Genomic DNA, 17,810 nt, shown 5'->3' with positions numbered 1-17,810 from the left:
GGCAGGCACAGTGCTACCTGGGGTCCCTGGTCAGGCTGAGGTTGTGCACAGTTGCATTTGTGATGGGGAGACACAGCGCTACCTGGGGTTCCTGGTGAGGCTCAGGCTGTGGACAGCAGCATTTCTGATGGGCAGGCACAGTGCATCGTGGTCCCTGGTCAGGCTGAAGCTGCGGACACTTGAGATGGGTGGGCAGGCACAGTGCTACCTAGGATTTCTTGTGAGGCTCCTGCTGTGGATAGTTGAGATGGGCAGGCACAGTGCTACGTGGGGTTCCTGGTGAGGCTGAGGCTATGGACAGCTGCATGTCTGATGGGCAGGCACAGTGCTACCTGGAGTTTCTGGTGAGGCTCAGGCTGAGGATAGTTGAGATGGGCAGCCACAGTGGTACCTGGGTTTCCTGTGTGGCTGAGTCTGTGGACAGCGGCATTTCTGATGGGCAGGCACAGCGCTACCTGGGGTTCCTGGTGAGGTCGATGCTGTGGACAGTTGCATTTCTGATGGGCAGGCACAGCGCTACCTTGGGTTCCTGGGGAGGCTGAGGCTGTGGACAGCTGCATTTCTGATCTGTGGACAGCTGCATTTCTAATCTGTAGAGAGAGTGCTACCTGGAGTTCCTGGTGAGACTGAAGCTGTGGCCAGCTGCATTTCTGATCGGCAGGCATAGTCCTACTTGGGGTCCCTGGTGAGGCTGAGGTTGTGGACAGTTGGATTTCTGATGGGCAGGCACAGTGCTACCTCAGGTTACTGGTCAGGTTGAGGCTCTAAACAGCTGTATTTCTGATGGGCAGGCACAGCGCTACCTGGGGTTCCTGGTGAGGCTGAGGCTATGGATGGTGGAGATGGGCAGACAGACTGCCAAATGGGGTTTCTCGTAAGGCTCAGGCTGTGTACAGTTGAGATGGGCAGGCACAGCACTACCTGGAGTCCCTGGGGAGGCTGGGGCTGTGGACAGTTGCATTTCTGACAGCCAGGCACAGTGCTACCTGTAGTCACCGGTGAGGTTGAGGCTGTGGACAGTTGCATTTCTGATAGGCAGGCACAGTGCTTTCTGGTGTTCCTGGTGAGACGGAGGCTGTGGAAAGTTCACATGGGCAGGCACAGTGCTTTCTGGTGTTCCTGGTGCGGCTAAGGCTGTGAACAGCTGCATTTCAGATGGGCAGGCACAGTGCTACCTGGGGTTCCTGGGGAGGCTGAGGCTGTGGACATTTCTGATGGGCAGGCACAGTGGTAACGGGTTTCTGGTGTGGCTAAGGCTGTGGCCAGCTGCATTTCTGATTGGCAGGTATAGTCCTACCTGTGGTCCCTGGTGAGGCTGATGGTGTGGAGAGTTGGATTTCTGATGAGCAAGAACAGCGCTACCTGGGGTTCTTGGTGAGGCTCAGGCTGTGGATAGTTGAAATGGGCAGGGACAGTGGTACCTGTGTTTCCTGGTGAGGCTGAGGCTGTGGACAGCTGCATTTCTGTTGGGCAGGCACAGAGCAACCTTGGGTTATGGTGAGGCTGAGGTTGTAGAGAGTTGAGGTAGGCACACCCAGTGCTACCTGAGATCACTGGTGAGGCTGAGGCTGTGTACAACTGCATTTCTGATGGGCAGGCACAGTGCTGCCTTGGGTTGCTGTTGAGGCTGAGGTTGTGGACAGTTGCCTTTCTGATGGTCAGGAACAGTGCTTCCTGTGGTCCCTGGTCAGGCTGAAGCTGTAGACAGTTGAGATGGGCAGGCACTGTGCTACCTGGGGTCCCTGGTGAGCATGAGGCTGTGGACAGTTGAGATGGGCAGGCACAGTGCTACATGGGGATTGTGGTGAGGCTCAGGCCGTGGACAGCTGCATTTCTGATGGGCAGGCATGGTGCTACCTGTGGTTCCTGGTGATGCTGAGGCTGTGGATACTTTAGATTGGCAGACATTGTGCTGCCTGGCGACCCTGTTGAGTCTCAGGCTATGGACAGTTGATATGGGCAGGCACAGTGGTACCTGGGGTACCTGGTGAGGCTGAGGCTGTGAACAGCTGAATTTCTTATGGGCAGGCACAGCATTACCTGGGGTACCTGGTGAGACTGAGGCTGTGGCCAGCTGCATTTCTGATAGGCAGGCATAGTCCTACTTGGGGTCCCTGGTGAGACTGAGGCTCTGGACAGTTGGATTTCTGATGGGCAGGCACAGTACTACCTCGGGTTCCTGGTGAGGCTGAGGCTCTGAACAGCCATATTTCTGATCGGCAGGCACGGTGCTACCTCGGGATCCTGGTGAGGTTGAGGCTCTGAACAGCTGTGTTTCTGATCGGCATGCACAGTGGTACCTGGGGTTTCTGGTGAGGGTGAGGCTGTGGACAGTAACATTTCTGATGGTCACGCATAGTCCTACCTGAGGTCCCTGGTGAGGCTGTGGCTGTGGACAGTTGGATTTCTGATGAGCAGGGACAGTGCTGCCTTGGGTTCTTGGTGAGTCTCAGGCTGTGGGTAGTTGAAATGGGCAGGGACAGTGTTATCTGGGGTTCCTGGGGAGGCTGAGGCTGTGGACAGCTTGATTTCTCATCAGCAGGCACAGGGCTACATGGGGTTCCTGGTGAGGCTGAGGCTGTGGACAGCAGCATTTCTGATGGGCAGGCACAGTGCTTCCTGTGGTCCCTGGTCAGGCTGAGGCTGTGGACAGTTGAGATGGGCAGGCACAGTGCTCTCTGGAATCCTGGTGAGGCTGATGCTGTGGACAGTTGGATTTCTGATAGGGAGGCACAGTGCTACCTCGGGTTCCTGGTGAGGCTGAGGCTGTGGACAGCTGAATTTTTGATGGTCAGGCTTAGTGCTGCTTGGGGTTCCTGGTGAGGCTGAGGCTGTGGACAGCTGCATTTCTGATGGGCAGGCATAGTGCTCCCTGGGGTTTCTGGTGAGGCTGAGGTTGTAGAGAGTCGAGGTAGGCACACCCGGTGCTACCTGGGATCCCTGGTGAGGCTGAGGCTGTCGAAAGTTGAGATGGGCAGGCACAGGGCTATCTGGGGTTTCCGGTGGGGCTCAGGCTGTTGATAGTTGAGATGGGCAGCCACAGTGGTACTTGGGTTTCCTGGTGAGGCTGAGGCTGTGGACCACAGCATTTCTGATGGGTAGGCACAGCGCTCCCTTGTGTCCCTGGTGAGGCTGAGGCTGAGGCTGTGGACAGCTGCATTTCTGATGGGCATGCACAGTGCTACCTGTACTCCCTGGTGAGGCTGATGCTGTGGGCAGTTGCATTTCTGATGGGCAGGCACAGCACTACCTGGGGTTCCTGGTGAGGCTTAGGCTGTAGACAGCTGCATTTCTGATCTATAGACAGAGTACTACCTGGGGTTCCTGGTGAGGCTGAGACTGTGGATAGTTGCTTTTCTGATGAGCAGGCCAAGCGCTACCTGGGATTCCTGGTGAGACTGAGGCTGTGGACAGCTGCATTACTGATGGGCAGGCACAGTGCAACCTTGGGTTTATGGTGAGGCTGAGGTTGTAGAGAGTTGAGATAGGCACACCTAGTGCTACCTGTGATCCCTGGTGAGGCTGAGGCTGTTTAAAGTTAAGATGGACAGGCACAGTGCTACCTGGGCTTCCTGGTGAGGCTGAGGCTGTGTGCAACTGCATTTCTGAGGGGCAGGCACAGTGCTAGCTGTGGTTCCTGGTGATGCTGAGGCTGTGGATAGTTTAGATGGGCAGGCATAGTGCGACCTGGGGACCCTGTTGAGGCTCAGGCTGTCGACAGTTGATATGGGCAGGCACGGTGGTTCCTGGGGTTCCTGGTGAGGCTGAGGCTGTGGACAGCTGAATTTCTGATGGGCAGGCACAGCATTACCTGGAGTTCCTGGTGAGACTGAGGCTGTGCACAGTTGGATTTCTGATGGGCAGGCACAGTGCTTCCTCGGGTTCCTCGTGAGGCTGAGGCTGTGGACAGTTGAGATGGGCAGGCACAGTGCTCCCTGGGGTCCCTGGTGAGTCTCAGACTGTGGACAGTTGCGATGGGTAGGCACAGTGCTATCTGGGGATTCTGGTGAGGCAGGGGCTATGGACAATTGCATTTCAAATGGGCAGGCACAGTGCTACCTGTGGTTCCTGGGGAGGCTGAGGCTGTGGACATTTCTGATGGGCAGGCACTGTGGTAACTGGAGTTTCTGGTGAGGCTGAGGCTGTGGAGAGTTGGATTTCTGATGAGCAGGAACAGCGCTACCTGGGGTTCTTGGTGAGGCTCAGGCTATGGATAGTTAAAATGGGCAGGGACAGTGTTATCTGGGGTTCCTGGGGAGGCTGAGGCTGTGGACAGCTTCATTTCTCATTGGCAGGCACAGCGCTACATGGGGTTCCTGGTGAGGCTGAGGTTGTGGACAGCTGCATTTCTTATGGTCAGGCACAGTGCTACCTGGGGGTTCCTGGTGAGGCCGAGGCTGTGGGCATTTCTGATGGGCAGGCACAGTGCTGCCTGGGGTTTCTGGTGAGGCTGAGGCTGTGTACAACTGCGTTTCTGATGGGCAGGCACAGTGCTACCTGGAGTTGCTGTTGAGGCTGAGGTTGTGGACAGTTGCCTTTCTGATGGTCAGGCATAGTGCTTCCTCCGGTCCCTGGTCAGGCAGAAGCTGTAGACAGTTGAGATGGGCAGGCACATTGCTACCTGGGGTCCCTGGTGAGTCGGAGGCTGTGGACGGTGGAGATGGGCAGACACTGTGCTATCTGGGAATTCTGGTGAGGCAGGGGCTGTGGACAATTGCATTTCAGATGGGCAGGCACAGTGCTACCTGGGGTTCCTGAGGAGGCTGAGGCTGTGCACAGCTGCATTTCTGATGGGAAGGCATAGTCTACCTGGGGTTCATGGTGAGGCTCAGGCTGTGGACAGCAGCATTTCTGATTGGCAGGCACAGTGCTTCCTGCAGTCCCTGGTCAGGCTGAGACTAGGGACAGTGCTCTCTGGAATCCCTGGTGAGGCTTATGCTGTGGACAGTTGCATTTCTGATGGGCAGACACAGTGCTACCTGGGGTTCTTGGTGAGGCTGAGGCTATGGACAGCTTCATTTCTGATGGGCAGACACAGTGCTACCTGGGGTTCCGGGTGAGGCTGAGGCTGTGGACAGCTGCATTTCCAATGGGCAGGCATGCTGCTACATGGGGTTTTTGGTGAGGCAGGGGCTGTGGATAGCTGCATTTCTGATGGACAGGCACAGTGCTACCTGGAGTTTCTGGTGAGGCTCAGGGTTTGGACAGTTGCATTTCTGATTGGCCAGCATAGTGCTCCCTGGGGTTCCTAGTGAGGCTGAGGCTGTGGACAGTTGCATTTCTGATGGGCAGGCACAGTGCTACCTTGGGTTCCTGGTGAGTCTGAGGATGTGGACAGTTCAGATAGGCAGGGACAGCGCTACTTGGGATTCCTGGTGAGGCTGAGTCTATGTACAGTTGCATTCAAATAAAATGCCAAAAGTGTTCCACAAAGCCGATACCACCTTGTTGTCCTGGCCAGTGGGAAGTTTGTCACAGGGAAGATCGCTTCGTGTCCCTACCAAGTTGTGCTACATCTCCTCCTTGTGCGCCCCTTTGATTCTCGACTTCCAGTCAGAGTTTGTGCCACCTGCCATCCCTGGGCAAAGTCCCTTCATAAGTGCTCAAATTCTTCACCAGTTCTCTAAGTAGCATTTCACCAAATTTTGGTCTAAGGCTTCATTATACCCATAAATATACTTGAGGCCTTCATAGGGCCTTTGTTCATGGGGATTATTGAAATTGTAAATGGGAAATTTGAGAAATGTTTAAATATTTTTAACATAAAAATGCACTGCATATTAACATAAGTAACATTTTCATTTTTAAAAAGTCTATTTTTTAAAACAAAGAGTGTGAAAAGCACGGCACTGCTTTTGTGTTTTTGCCCATCTCTTTCACGTCAGGCTGAACAGAAGCTCACACTTGCTTCTGCGTTCTGTTGCAGTATCACACATCAGTAACCTCCGGAAAACTCCACTGTATGTATGTGAGAGAAGGCAAATCACATGTTGTTATGAAAATAGGATTCACTTTGCAGACCCCTTGAAAGGGTCGCAGGAGCCCCTGGGAGGTTGCGCACCCTAAACAGTGCAGGGCAGCAGCTGTTGGTTCCTCTCAGGACCTGGCACAACGCAAGTTCTCCCAAAGCATTTGCTGAGTGAATCTACCTTTTTGGGGTGGGAGTAGGGACTCCTCCTTCCCTGGAGGCCTGTAGGGGCTGTGGAGTGCATGCCCGAGCGGATGTGTTTCCATCCTGAAAATGAGCAGGTCCAGAGAGGACCCCTGGGTGGAGGGCACAGTGAGGGCTGAGACGCGATCCCTGTCTGATGGCCATTTCCACTGGGCTGGGCTCGTCTCGCCTGCCTGGCACTTGTCCCCAGGACCTCTCTTGCAGCTCATTAACACAGCTCTACTATTGCCTTCACAGGGAACCCACCAAGACCCACCTGGTCACATTCTTCCATACCGACCTCAGTGGTTACCTCCCCCAGAACGTGGTGGAATCCTTCTTCCCCCGCAGTATGACCCGCTTTTATGCCAACCTTCAGAGAGCAGTGAAGCAATTCCATGACTAATGTGATCAGTACTTGTTGACAAAGAACCCCCGTGACTCATCAAGGAGCTCCAGCTGTTGGGACACCAGGAAGCCTGGGAGCACCCGAAGGCCTGTGTTTACTCTTTGGACCAAGCTGACAGACTGCGCTTCTCTGAGAATGCCAACCAGAGGCTGCAGCCCACCCTTCCTGCCTCCTGCCCCACTCAGGGTTGGCATGTAATGACCATTCACGTGCTCCAAACTCTATCTGCCCGTTGTCCAAACACGCCTGTCCTGGCAGGGTGGACCCATTCTTCTGACCGTCTGACCAGGACTCGGCCTGGACACCATTTGAGGTACTCTGGCCCCAATCCTTCCTTTGCCTGTCACTCTCAGAAGCCACGTTTCCCTGACTGTCACAGAGAATCACCATCGCCACTGAAAACCAGGCCCTGTTGCCTTTTAAGCATCTATAGCTCCGCGCTCGCGCTGCAGGACTGTATCAGAAAAAACATATTTTTCTGATATCAACCTTGTATACGGCTCTAATGCTGCAAAAGATTTTTTTTTTCCTTAAAATGGTGTCAACTTGGCAAATAATGGTTTAAAAATGGGATAAGCATTAAGGAAAAACACTGTCAGTGCCTCTTCCGTTTGAATTTGTTTTTCTGTCTTTATCCCTTCTGAGTGGACTTTCGTGTCCTCGGTGAAACCCGGCAGTGTGAGTCTGTTCCAGGCCAAATCTGCAGCGGCAGGGCTGAGTTCTCCTTGGAAGTAATTCTGAACCGAGCGTGGACTCGTGTCTGCATGGGGAACCTGGGGAGAAGAGCCTTCTTTTTCTTTCCCTTGGGCATTTCCCTTTCCTTGTCCTCTGTTAAACGGAGGCAGAGGCAGGAGGTCTAGGTCCTCCGGACCATCCTGCCATCAGGAAAGATGGAAGAGCAAAGCCTCCCACTAGCAGCCCTGACTGGAAGTCCCCCCACCCTCTAGATCCTGCTGCAAGACTGCACAAAGCCACAGGGGCCATGTCCACCCAGGCACATCATCAGAACCAGGGAGCACAGCCTGGCCACCTGGAAGGGGCCTCAGCAGCCACGCACCTTCCTTTCCCTGTCTCCAATCGAGAGAAGGACACTCTGACATTCCCTAGCAACCTCATCTGCACCTCTGCTACTTTCCTTGTAAGACAGACATGTGTCTGACTAAAATTCTTCACATCGCATTTACGCAGGTTACTACTGTGTGCATGGGATGTTTTCACAGTGTTCTCAGCCTTTGCTCCTCCAGACAGAAAATGTTTCCCCTGTTACTGTAACTTCCCTGTCTTTGAGTCCTGAGGTGACTGTCTCTTAAATGTGCCAAGATGTGAGCAAGCCTTAAAATACAACAGCTTAGTGTTAAGGGGGCAGAAAGCTTCCTCCTTCTGTGTTCTATTGCAACTACAGATTGTACAATCATGCCTAAGATCTTTAGCTAACACCCTTTTCAAGAAATCAGACTCTTGGATTGACCTAGAATTCATTCATTCATTAAGTACTCTGTGACGAGCAGTGTTCTGTATCAACTTCTCATGAGTTGGTCTGAGTTCAGCTGATTACAGGTGTTCTAGCCAAGGAAGCTTTCATGCCTGCCCCCTCCGAGCTCCATACTCTGAAGTGGTCTTACTAAGATGGGACTGCCTTGTACAGCCCTGTGTAGCCAAGTGAAAGCCAGCCAACCAAGAGCACATCTCACTGGGCCTGTGGGGCACACTGTGCCCGCACTGCTCCTCCCCGTGACTGCGTTAGGGTAGACTGGTCTGAGCCCTGGCTGAGGAGCCAGAAAACATGCATCTAGTCCAAGCTCTGTCACGTGGGCTGAGTGTGCGCTTGAACAGTCAATGCATCTGCTTTGTCTTTGAAAGAAAATATGGAGGCAGTGGTACCAGTCTCAGTGTAACCTGCTTCTTGAGTGTTGACACGAGTGAGAGAATGTATGAATCAGTAAGATGCTGGGCAAGGCAAAGAATTAGGGCTGCCTGGGAGAGACCCAGTCGTAGATTTGTTTTCATGGAAAGTTAAGACAACTTCATAGTTGTCAGTTGTGATGGCTAAAGTGTTTGAGGAGGACACTGGCCTGCATCCTGTCAGCTCTGAAGAAGTTGGCCGAGCAAGGCTAAGCCTCAAGTGTAAATCCCAGCATCATGGAGTGCAAATGGATGAGCCTTTGTTTTAGGACCTTTTGCTGATTCCTACCCTGAAGACCTCAGCCTCGAGATTAGAAACATGGGCAGTACTTGTGTCTTCACCAGCCTTAGGAGTTGTGTCTCCTTGGAGAGGAGAGAACCTTCTAAAACCAGCCAAGACAGGAGGTACTGGGAGGGCCATGGGCTCCGCTCCGTCTATCCCTAGTCCTCAGCTCTGTGCCACTCACTCCTTCAGTTGCTTTGCCTGGCCTCTCAAGGAGTCTCTTGGTGTCATGGCCCACGGCCAGCTCCATGCTCATCCCTGTCCCCACCTTCTCTTTCATCACTTGGCTGCTTGATAAGACTTAGAACAATTCTGATTTTCGGGAAGGCCACTGTTTATGCAGGCAAGGAATGTGCCCCCCACATCACGTGGCCTCCTTGCCCAGCCCTGGTCATGGGGAGGGAGTGTTGAATCGAATCACATCTCTCGTTGGTAGACCATGTCCATCTTCAGTGTTTCTATTAAATCTAAAAAGTAGATACAAATGGTACCTCCAAGTTCTTGTCTAATTGCTTATCTATGGCTTGAGGCAATCCCGAATGGAATGGGCTGCACAAGTTAAGCAGCAGGACAGAAACTGCTCTAAGCCCGTGATTCCTTGGGATGAATAGAACAGTGAGCTGAACGCCTGCTCTAATGAAACCGCTAAATGGGTTTACAGGAAGATTAGGAGCCCAGCTGGGTTTTCTGAGTCCACTGCTGGGAAATAGATTCATCACTTCCTGTGGACCCTAGAGAAGCCATCAGATTGCATTAATACAGCCCCGCTGATGATAGCCTGAGAATTACCACTGTGTTTCATCTGTGGTCCTTCCAGGTGTTCCCCTACATTCTTCCTTCACAGGAGCTGGGGCTGGGGAGAGGCCAATACTCTGGCCCAGGACTAGTCAAAGGATGCTGGTTGTTGCTGATGCAAAGTCACATTGCCTGGTCCTGAGCTTGGCAATTGGGCATCCAGAGACGACCAAACCAAATATCCCTTTGGCCAGGTACTCAGGTATTCCCTATGATGTTATGCACTTAAAGCACCTTGGGCTGATAGTCTCTACCAAATCACAGAAGAAAGGCCTCAATCTGCCACATCTCTCACCAGCTGGATAAGGCATTTACTGCCCACAGTGTTTGCTGGCACAGAACCATACACCAGAAGCTGCTGTGATCACTAAAGGCAATGTCCGTTTAGCGCTGAGCACAGTGCTTGGCCTGTGGCAGGTAAGTGGTAGAAATTTTTATTTGGTACCCTCACATACACACTGGTTCCTTCTGTTGGCACACCTGTCCATGCTTTGAGCTTTCTGCTTCACCTATACTCTTCTGTTTACTGGCTCCACCACCCTTTCCTAGGATTACTTCTCCAATCCAACCAAAAACAATGTTGCAAATGTTTCATGTGACAAATTGTGTTTTTCATAAATGGCCCCAGCAATATTTTCTCTCCCCTTAAGCTCAGGCAGGTTTGTATCAGCTCTAACTGATGGAGGATAGTGGAGGTGATGCTATGTGACTTCCAAGGCAAAGGTATAAACAGGATGCACCTTCCACCTGGCTCTTGCACTCCTGATCTGCTCATCCTGGGAATCCAAACACCATGTTGTGAGGAAGCCCAAGCCACAAGGGGAGGCTACCTATAAGCATTCAGGCCAGTATCCCCAGGTGAGTTCCCAGCCCACAGCCAACATCAACGGCCAGATGTATAAGTGACTGATCCTTCACATGGTCCCAGCCCCCACCTTTGCATGATTCCAGCTGATGGCAAGTGGAACAGAGATGAGCTGCCCCCTCCAATCTCTGCCCACGTTGCAGATTCATGAGAAAATGTCACTGTTCGGGGGTGAATCGTGACACCGTTACAATACTTGAAACATTTTGCAAAGCCAGGCATGAAATTCATATGAAATTGTAACAAATCCATTTTATTTGTGGCACCACAATATTATTAAGCTCTCTTTATACACAGTCTGCAATTTGTATTAGCTATCCCAATGTGACCCTGCCCTTACTTTTGAAACAACCCTTTTGCTGGGTGGCATTCTAGAAGGTCTGGGCCTGGGCAGCAGTCAGTGGGAAGCCCCCTGTGCTTTCCCCCATCTGGGTGGGGTGGCAGCAGAGACCCTGAGAATCAGCGGTTACGGGAGCTGAGCTGTGTGCTCTGGGCTTTGGCTTCAGCACGTCCTGCCTAGGAGTCTCCAGCAGCTGATGTCCCCTTGGACTGCATGCTTTTCCTCTTGATGACAATCGTGACAGGTCCATCAGGCAGTGCTTTGATGATGTTCCAGGCTTCAAACCGTGTGAGGCCCTGCATGGCAGTGCCAGCCAGGTGCAAGATTTCATCTCCAGGCTGGACTGTCTCGCTTTGTTCTGAGGCTGCTCCTGAAATGAGGGAGAAGGTAATGGATTCTATGGGTGATGGGGAACAAGAAAGTTGCCCCCTATTCTTGATCTCCAAGGATCCAGGATAGCATGGAAGAGAATGGGGTACTATCCCTTGGGAGAGTGCTTGGTGGTGGTTCTAAACTGAGGCCTCTATTAAGATGGTGACTAAGAGGTTAGGGTACCAGGCTCCAGGGCACCAGGCCCTTGGAAAGGGATAGCCCAGGCTGTCCCCAGCAGAGGGAAATACCACGCAGCTCCAAGCCACAGCCTGGCTGGAGCACCTTCCACAGTTTACAGAGGACTCTGGGGAACGGAGTCCTGCCCGGACCCTGCTATGGACACTGAACCAATATCCTACCCACTTCACATTGGTTCTCCGCATCTGGTGCAGTCAGCAGCATTGGGTGGTATGGGAAGAGGGCTAGTATGATTTCTGTGCAACAATCTTTACATGGATGTTGCCTCTGAGTGGCATGAAGTCCTCTGTGCCCACTTAAGAAGGAAACAATCATAATACGGCCCCCACTATTTCAAAGCTGCATATGAAAGCGATGCTATTTTACTGTGTATATTAAAAGAAAAATTTCCCTCCATTTGACACAGTGATCTTCACAAATCCTGAAATTAGAGTAGAAGATAACAATAATGAAGCTATAGCTAAAGGGTATTGGCGTTGCATTCACGACAGTAATCCTATGAGGGATATATTGTTTGTGTTTCCTTTTAACAGGTGAGGAAACCGAGAACTCCAGTGACTGGCCCAGAGCTTCATAGCGGCTAAGTGGTGGGCCCTGGGTTGGAACCCAGACTTTCTGGCTCCAGAATCTGCACCTCCCCCTCCCATATCACCCTGCAGCTGGTAGTCTCATCTTAAGCATTTAAGCCAATGGGCCCACGCTGGTGAAGTGACTTGCCCAAGGTCATGCCACCAAGGTCATGTGGCAGAACTCATACTAGAATCCAGTCCTCTTGACATTGAACCCAATGCTCCTTCCAAATTGACCTTTAAAATTAGAAATATCTTTCCCAGAATTGGGGTTAACATGGATTCTGGGGGTACTGCCATGTAAGCCTCAGTCTACCCTCTGAGTTTCCACAGCCACAGCAGAACTTTAACCAAACGAGTCGGCAGCAGGAGCTCATGGTGGGCAAAGGGCAGAGGTGAGTCCCTTCTGGTCTCAGTCCTAAGAGCCCTGAGACACACACCTGTACCTCTTTGCCTCCTTTTGTGGATGAGGAGCCTCAGGCCCAGAAAGGAACAGTCACTCAGCATGATACAGGCAGAGCTGAGACTAGAACCCGGTCCAATTGCCTCCCTGTCCACTACGCCTCTCTACACCCCTTGCTCTGCGACTTGGGGACTTCCGATTTGAGGAACACCAAAGAATCGGGGGTTTTACAGGGTAGCCACAGTCATTCATGAGTTTCACAGGGAAATGCAAGTGACCCCCATATCAGACTGATTTGTACCCCAATCCCTGAGGAACAAAATATCAAAATTTTAAATAAAGGCAGGAATGGATGTGTCAGGACTAGGGTAAGGTACATGAGACCAGGTTGTGCAGTACAAAGTCAGACTCTGTCGTTATTTAAACACTGATACTTTGTTCAACAAAATGTTTTTCTAAATTTTTTTTTTTTTTTTGGAGACAGAGTCTTACTGGGTAGCCCAGGCTGGAGTGCAATGGCGCAGTCTCGGCTCACTAGAAACCTTCACCTCCTGGGTTCAAGTCATTCTTCTGACTCGGCCTCCCAAGTAACTGTAATTACAGGCACGTGCCACCATGCTCAGCTAATTTTTTGTATCTTTAGTAGGAATGGAGTTTCACCGTATGGCCAGGCTGGTCTGGAACTCCTGACCATGTGGTCTGCTCACCTTGGCCTCCCAAAGTGCTGGGATTGCAGCTGTGAGCCACTGTGCCCAGATTAAAATTAATTTTTTAAAAACACACTGCATGAAAATCATAATGATCTGGGTTACTAAGTATTTTGGTACCCCTTTAAAATTTATACCACAGGCCAGTGCCTCACTGCCTCACTCTAGAGTCCTGCTCTGCCAACCTGAACCAAGTCCAGGACTTAGGTGCTTATGAGGACCCATCAAAACAGAGGTGGGCTGAGGGGATGTCTGAGCAAAGGAGAAAAAGTAGAAAAAGCAGAATTGAGCCCTAAAAAGACCAGCATGCCTATGAAGTGGACATGGGGTTGTACGAAACCAACATAGCCCAGAAGGTGCCCAGAAGCCTTTTGGGGGTCTGGCCACATGCCCACAACTGGAGAGACGCAAAGAACCAGACACGCCCCATACCTTTGAAAATCCTGTTAATGGTGAGAGGCTTGTCTCCCTGCAGCGAGCCCTTCCCTCCTTCCAGGCTGAAGCCCAGCCCTCCAGACATCTTCTCCAGTGTCACCGTGCAGACTGTGGCCTCTGCTGCTGAGAAAAACACAAGGGCTCTGTGAGGGGTCCTCTCCTCTCCCAGACCCCAGATACCCTGGGCTTCAAGTGAGCCCGGAATGGTGCCACCCTCCGTGTTTGCACACAGGCCCATGTAAACACAGAATACATCTCAGATGGCGTACGAGGCAGGCCATGCATTCTTGGGGGTCACAAATTACTGAGCAGCCCCAAATGGCCAAAGAGGATGTGGCCCACGGGGCTTCCGCTGAGTGGGGAACTTACTAGAATCTACAGAAACATCACTGGCTGCAGAGGCTGAGGCTGCAGAGTCGGTGGAGGAGTTGAGGTCGGGCACGGTCTCTGGAGTCAGCTTCCTTGTGACAATCACAGCTTGCCTGGGCTCGCGAGCTTGGCGGAGGATGGCCAGGGCGTCATTGTGTGTGGTCCCCTTGAGAGACTTGCCGTTGATGGAAAGAACTTCATTGCCCTTCTGAATAGTCCCTTCCTGGGAGGCCAGGCCGTTTGGAAACACTCTGTGAACCTAAGCAAACCAAAGGAAGTCAGGACCAGAAATCACTCAAGTCAAGTCCACATTCTTGCTGGATGAGGACTGAACCAGTTAGTCAATGCTAGAGGATTTTTAGGCCAACGAGGATTAAAGGTACTTGTATCCTAGATCAGAGCTGCTGGAACAGAGGCTAGCATTCCCTCCTCCTCCATGCAGAGCAGAGATCACCAGCAATAATGACCAGCTAAGCCCTCAGAATCCAACCCAACACAGTGTCTTAAACTGTATCACCACAATTCCAGTTGGCATTCCGGTTAAAATCTTTTGCCTCACCTACCGTAGATCAGAATTCCCCAAAGTCGTTTTATCGAAACACTATGGCATATTAATGGGTATTGTGTAAGAAAAGGGCTTTTCCTATTACTTTTTTAAAAAAATGGAGACAGGGTCTCCCAATGTTGCCCAGGATGGTCTCGCACTCCTGGGCTCAAGCAGTCCTCTCACCTTGGCCTCCGATAGTGCTGGGATCACAGGCGTGAGCCACCACACCCAGCCAAGAAATTTTTTAGATCAAAGAGACTTGAGAAAAACTGGGTTAAACAAAAGCTCTGAAACGGTCTACTTTTAAAAAGCAAAAGGCATTAAAGAGTCTATAATACAAATTTGCATGGCAGATTTCTAAGTATTGGCAGGGTATTATAGGGATTCCCAAACTATTTCAACAAAGAATCCTTTTCTTGTAGAGAAATTCTCAGTCTCGCTTGGCAGAATGCATTTTGAGAAACTCTCTCCTAGGCAGTTCTAGATGTTTTTCTAGCTCCTCCCCTAGAAATTCTGTCTTTACCTCCAACGACTCCTTGGTCCCCTTTCTGCAAGATATGTGGGATCAACACACACGAAAATCCCATGTCTCAGCTCAGCCTCTTTAATGAGGTTCGTTATAATTAAAAGAACTGACTGGTAGCATGCATGGATACCACTAAAATGTACCCATAGTTTTGCTTCTATGATGGGAGCAAAGCTCTTTGCTTCTCTAAATTATTTTGGTGTTAGAAAAATTCTGTTAAGCCTGGCGCAGTGGCTCAAGCCTGTAATCCCAGCGCTTTGGGAGGCTGAGGCAGGTGGATCACGAGGTCTAGAGATCGAGACCATCCTGGTCAACATGGTGAAACCCCGTCTCTACTAAAAATACAAAAAATTAGCTGGGCATGGTAGCACGTGCCTGTAATCCCAGCTACTCAGGAGGCTGAGGCAGGAGAATTGCTTGAACCCAGGAGGCGGAGGTTGCAGTGAGCCGAGATCGTGCCATTGCACTCCAGCCTGGGTAACAAGAGCGAAACTCCGTCTCAAAAAAAAAGAAAAATTCTGTTACATGGTTAGACGTGGTTAGAATCCCCAGGCTCTAAAACCCAAGCGTGAAGCAGAACCTCACCTCTGAACCTCAGGTTCCTGTTCTATAAAAGAAGCATAAATGCCAGGAATGGTCAGTGAGTGGTCAACATGGCCATAGACAGTGCTCTGTATTAGTGCCCTTTTAATCAGTGTAGAAAGGAAGAGAAGCGCTGAAACACGGAGTTTTCGTGGATGTGCTCGGCCAACGTGCGCTCCTTCCTCCTAGTTCCCTATTGCCTGCAGTGTCCCAGGGGTGCCTGGTCAGATGGCAGGGGCAGAAGTTGCTACCCATGGACAGAGAAGAACATTCCAAGTGCTCTTCTCACAGGCGAGCTGTCCTTTCTTTCCAAGCAGAAAGTAAACTACAGGGTCAGGAACCTTTTCGTAATACTCAGCTGTGCTCAGTGAGAGAAAGAGACTTACCGGTTTTATGTGCTTTTCGTGTAGTAGAGAACTTACCAAGAAATTAAGGAAGTCACCACTGACACATGACTGCCTCTGAAGTGACAGGTGGGAGCGTGCCACATTGCCACTGCAAGAGGGTGTGGTCTGTTTAATGCTGGCTGATGCTGTGAACTGGAGGGTTTGTCTTCAGCTGGGCGAGGAAATTCAGATGAGACCAGCACAGCCCACACAAAAGATACCCGGAGACACGGCAGGGCTCCAGAAAACCGGCAAAACCAGAAACCATCTGGGTCAGGTACAGGTGATCTGAAGGTAGCAGCCCATGCTGATCAGATTGGATGAGCCAGAATAATGAGACCCACAGGAAAGGGTGGCCATGGCCGGGTCTGCCGCCCTTTTCACGCGGCCCCAGGCTCTGGGACGTGCTGAGGGAACAGGACCTGCCCAGTGGCCTAGTGTCATGCATTCCTCATTTCCCCAGCACAAGGTCCCTTCCTGGCAAGTGTGCCCCCTCCCCAGAGCCATTGCCTCTGGCTCCGCCACGCCCCTTCACCTGCCCACTCACCGTAATCACTTTGTTTTCTAAATCTGCTCCTCCTGCCAAGCTGAACCCAAGACCAGCACCTTCCTCCTTGTGTAAGATGGTGACGTGGATGCTGTCTAACTGCTGCAGAAGGAAATACACACATACATTCAAAAACACTCCTGCAAGAGGATGAGCAATGTAACATCAGACTGATGTGTTATCTCCAACCCCAGCATGGTCAGCCTCCAAGTTATATCACCACCTCAAACCTCAGTTTCCTCATCTGTAAAGAATGGACTCTTCACGAGTCATGCGAAGCTTAAAAGAAAAATATGTAACACAGCAAGCATAGTTATTTTCCTCTCTCACTCTCCCCATCCACACCCAGAGGAGGGTGCCAGGAAGTCAGCCAGAAATCACAGCATGTTGGACAGTGTGGGATGAAGTCAGGTTGTAGGACTTCAGATCACACACAGACTCACTCTCTGTCTCTCTCTGTCTGTCTCTCTCTCTCTCTCTCTCTCTCTCTCTCTCTCTCCCTCCCTCCCTCCCTCCCCCCCTCCTCTCTCCTCTCTCTCCTCTCTCTCTCTCTCTCCTCCCTCCCTCTCCTCCCTCTCTCTCTCTCCTCTCCCTCCCTCTCTCTCCCCTCTCTCTCTCTCCCTCCCTCTCTCTCTCTCTCTCTCTCTCCCCCCCCCGCTCCCTGTCTTCCCCTCCTCCCCCCCTTACACACACGGTACTGCAGTACTTCCTAGCCTAGACGGGGGCTCGCATGGAGCCAGGACACAGAGACTCCCATTCCAGTCTAGAGCAGGGGTCTCAAACTCAGATGCCTGTAGGAGTCAGGCAGGTCCCTGAAGTGAGCAAAATGGGCAGCTGTTTTGGGATGAGAACTGCAGAGAGCTGAGTCCATCTGCTCAGAGGGTCAGCTCTACGTAGGAATACAGACCCAGCACCACCAGACCACTTTCCCAAAAAAGTCCAGGTTTCAATTCTGGTTTTATAATATCTAGAATTCAATATTTTTTAAATCAATGTGCAGATCAAACAAAATATACCTACAGCCTCTTGGGCCACCTGTTTATACCTTGGCACTAAGGAGTAAATTTATGTCAAAGAATTCACTGGCTCAGTCACTAGAGCACCTGACTTGCAGCTGTCCCTATGATCCTAAGATCTGGAGCCCCTAAGACCCAAAGGAATGGAAGGATATATGCACCCCCCCCGTCCCCCACCTCCAAGCCCCAGCACTAGCCCAAATCGCTCAACTTTTACTCAAGTGTGAGGTTACTTGCCTTGCAGAAGGCTAGAAAGCAAATATTCTCCCCAGAGCAGCGCGGGCCGGACAGCTCCTTGTGTTTTACATGCTTTGCCCCTTATTTCATTTGTGCTGAGTAAGGTCCTGGGGGATGGTGGTCCCAGATGATGAGGGAGAGCCACAGAGAAAGAATCTCAGCCCAGCAGCA

At 51.4% G+C, this 17,810-nt stretch overlaps 2 protein-coding genes across 8 annotated transcripts in view; one reads left to right on the top strand and one right to left on the bottom strand.

The window, feature by feature from the left end:
* The window catches only part of STARD5 (StAR related lipid transfer domain containing 5), a 49,884-nt gene extending 40,351 nt beyond the window's left edge, over positions 1–9,533 (top strand). The window contains exon 6 of the mRNA XM_003921678.4: positions 6,410–9,533. Within this exon, the coding sequence (XP_003921727.1) occupies positions 6,410–6,557 (148 nt within the window). The 3' untranslated portion in view covers positions 6,558–9,533. The remainder of the gene's footprint in view (positions 1–6,409) is intronic.
* A 1,098-nt stretch (positions 9,534–10,631) lies between these two features.
* IL16 (interleukin 16) overlaps positions 10,632–17,810 on the bottom strand; it is a 114,706-nt gene continuing 107,527 nt past the window's right edge. For 4 of the 7 annotated variants that reach the window (XM_074399937.1, XM_074399941.1, XM_074399940.1 and 1 more), the window contains 4 exons: positions 16,387–16,488; positions 13,799–14,057; positions 13,427–13,552; positions 10,632–11,115 (listed from right to left, as the gene is read on the bottom strand). In XM_074399937.1, coding sequence (XP_074256038.1) covers positions 10,922–11,115; positions 13,427–13,552; positions 13,799–14,057; positions 16,387–16,488 — 681 coding nt within the window. In that variant the 3' untranslated portion in view covers positions 10,632–10,921. The remainder of the gene's footprint in view (positions 11,116–13,426; positions 13,553–13,798; positions 14,058–16,386; positions 16,489–17,810) is intronic. The other 3 variants (XM_074399938.1, XM_074399939.1, XM_074399943.1) reach the window with 1 other exon arrangement.

This window comes from Saimiri boliviensis, chromosome 5 (assembly GCF_048565385.1).
Source record: "Saimiri boliviensis isolate mSaiBol1 chromosome 5, mSaiBol1.pri, whole genome shotgun sequence".
Classification (NCBI taxonomy): domain Eukaryota; kingdom Metazoa; phylum Chordata; class Mammalia; order Primates; family Cebidae; genus Saimiri; species Saimiri boliviensis.
Note: the sequence above shows the minus strand (reverse complement) of the source record. Positions and strands in the feature narration are given on the sequence as shown.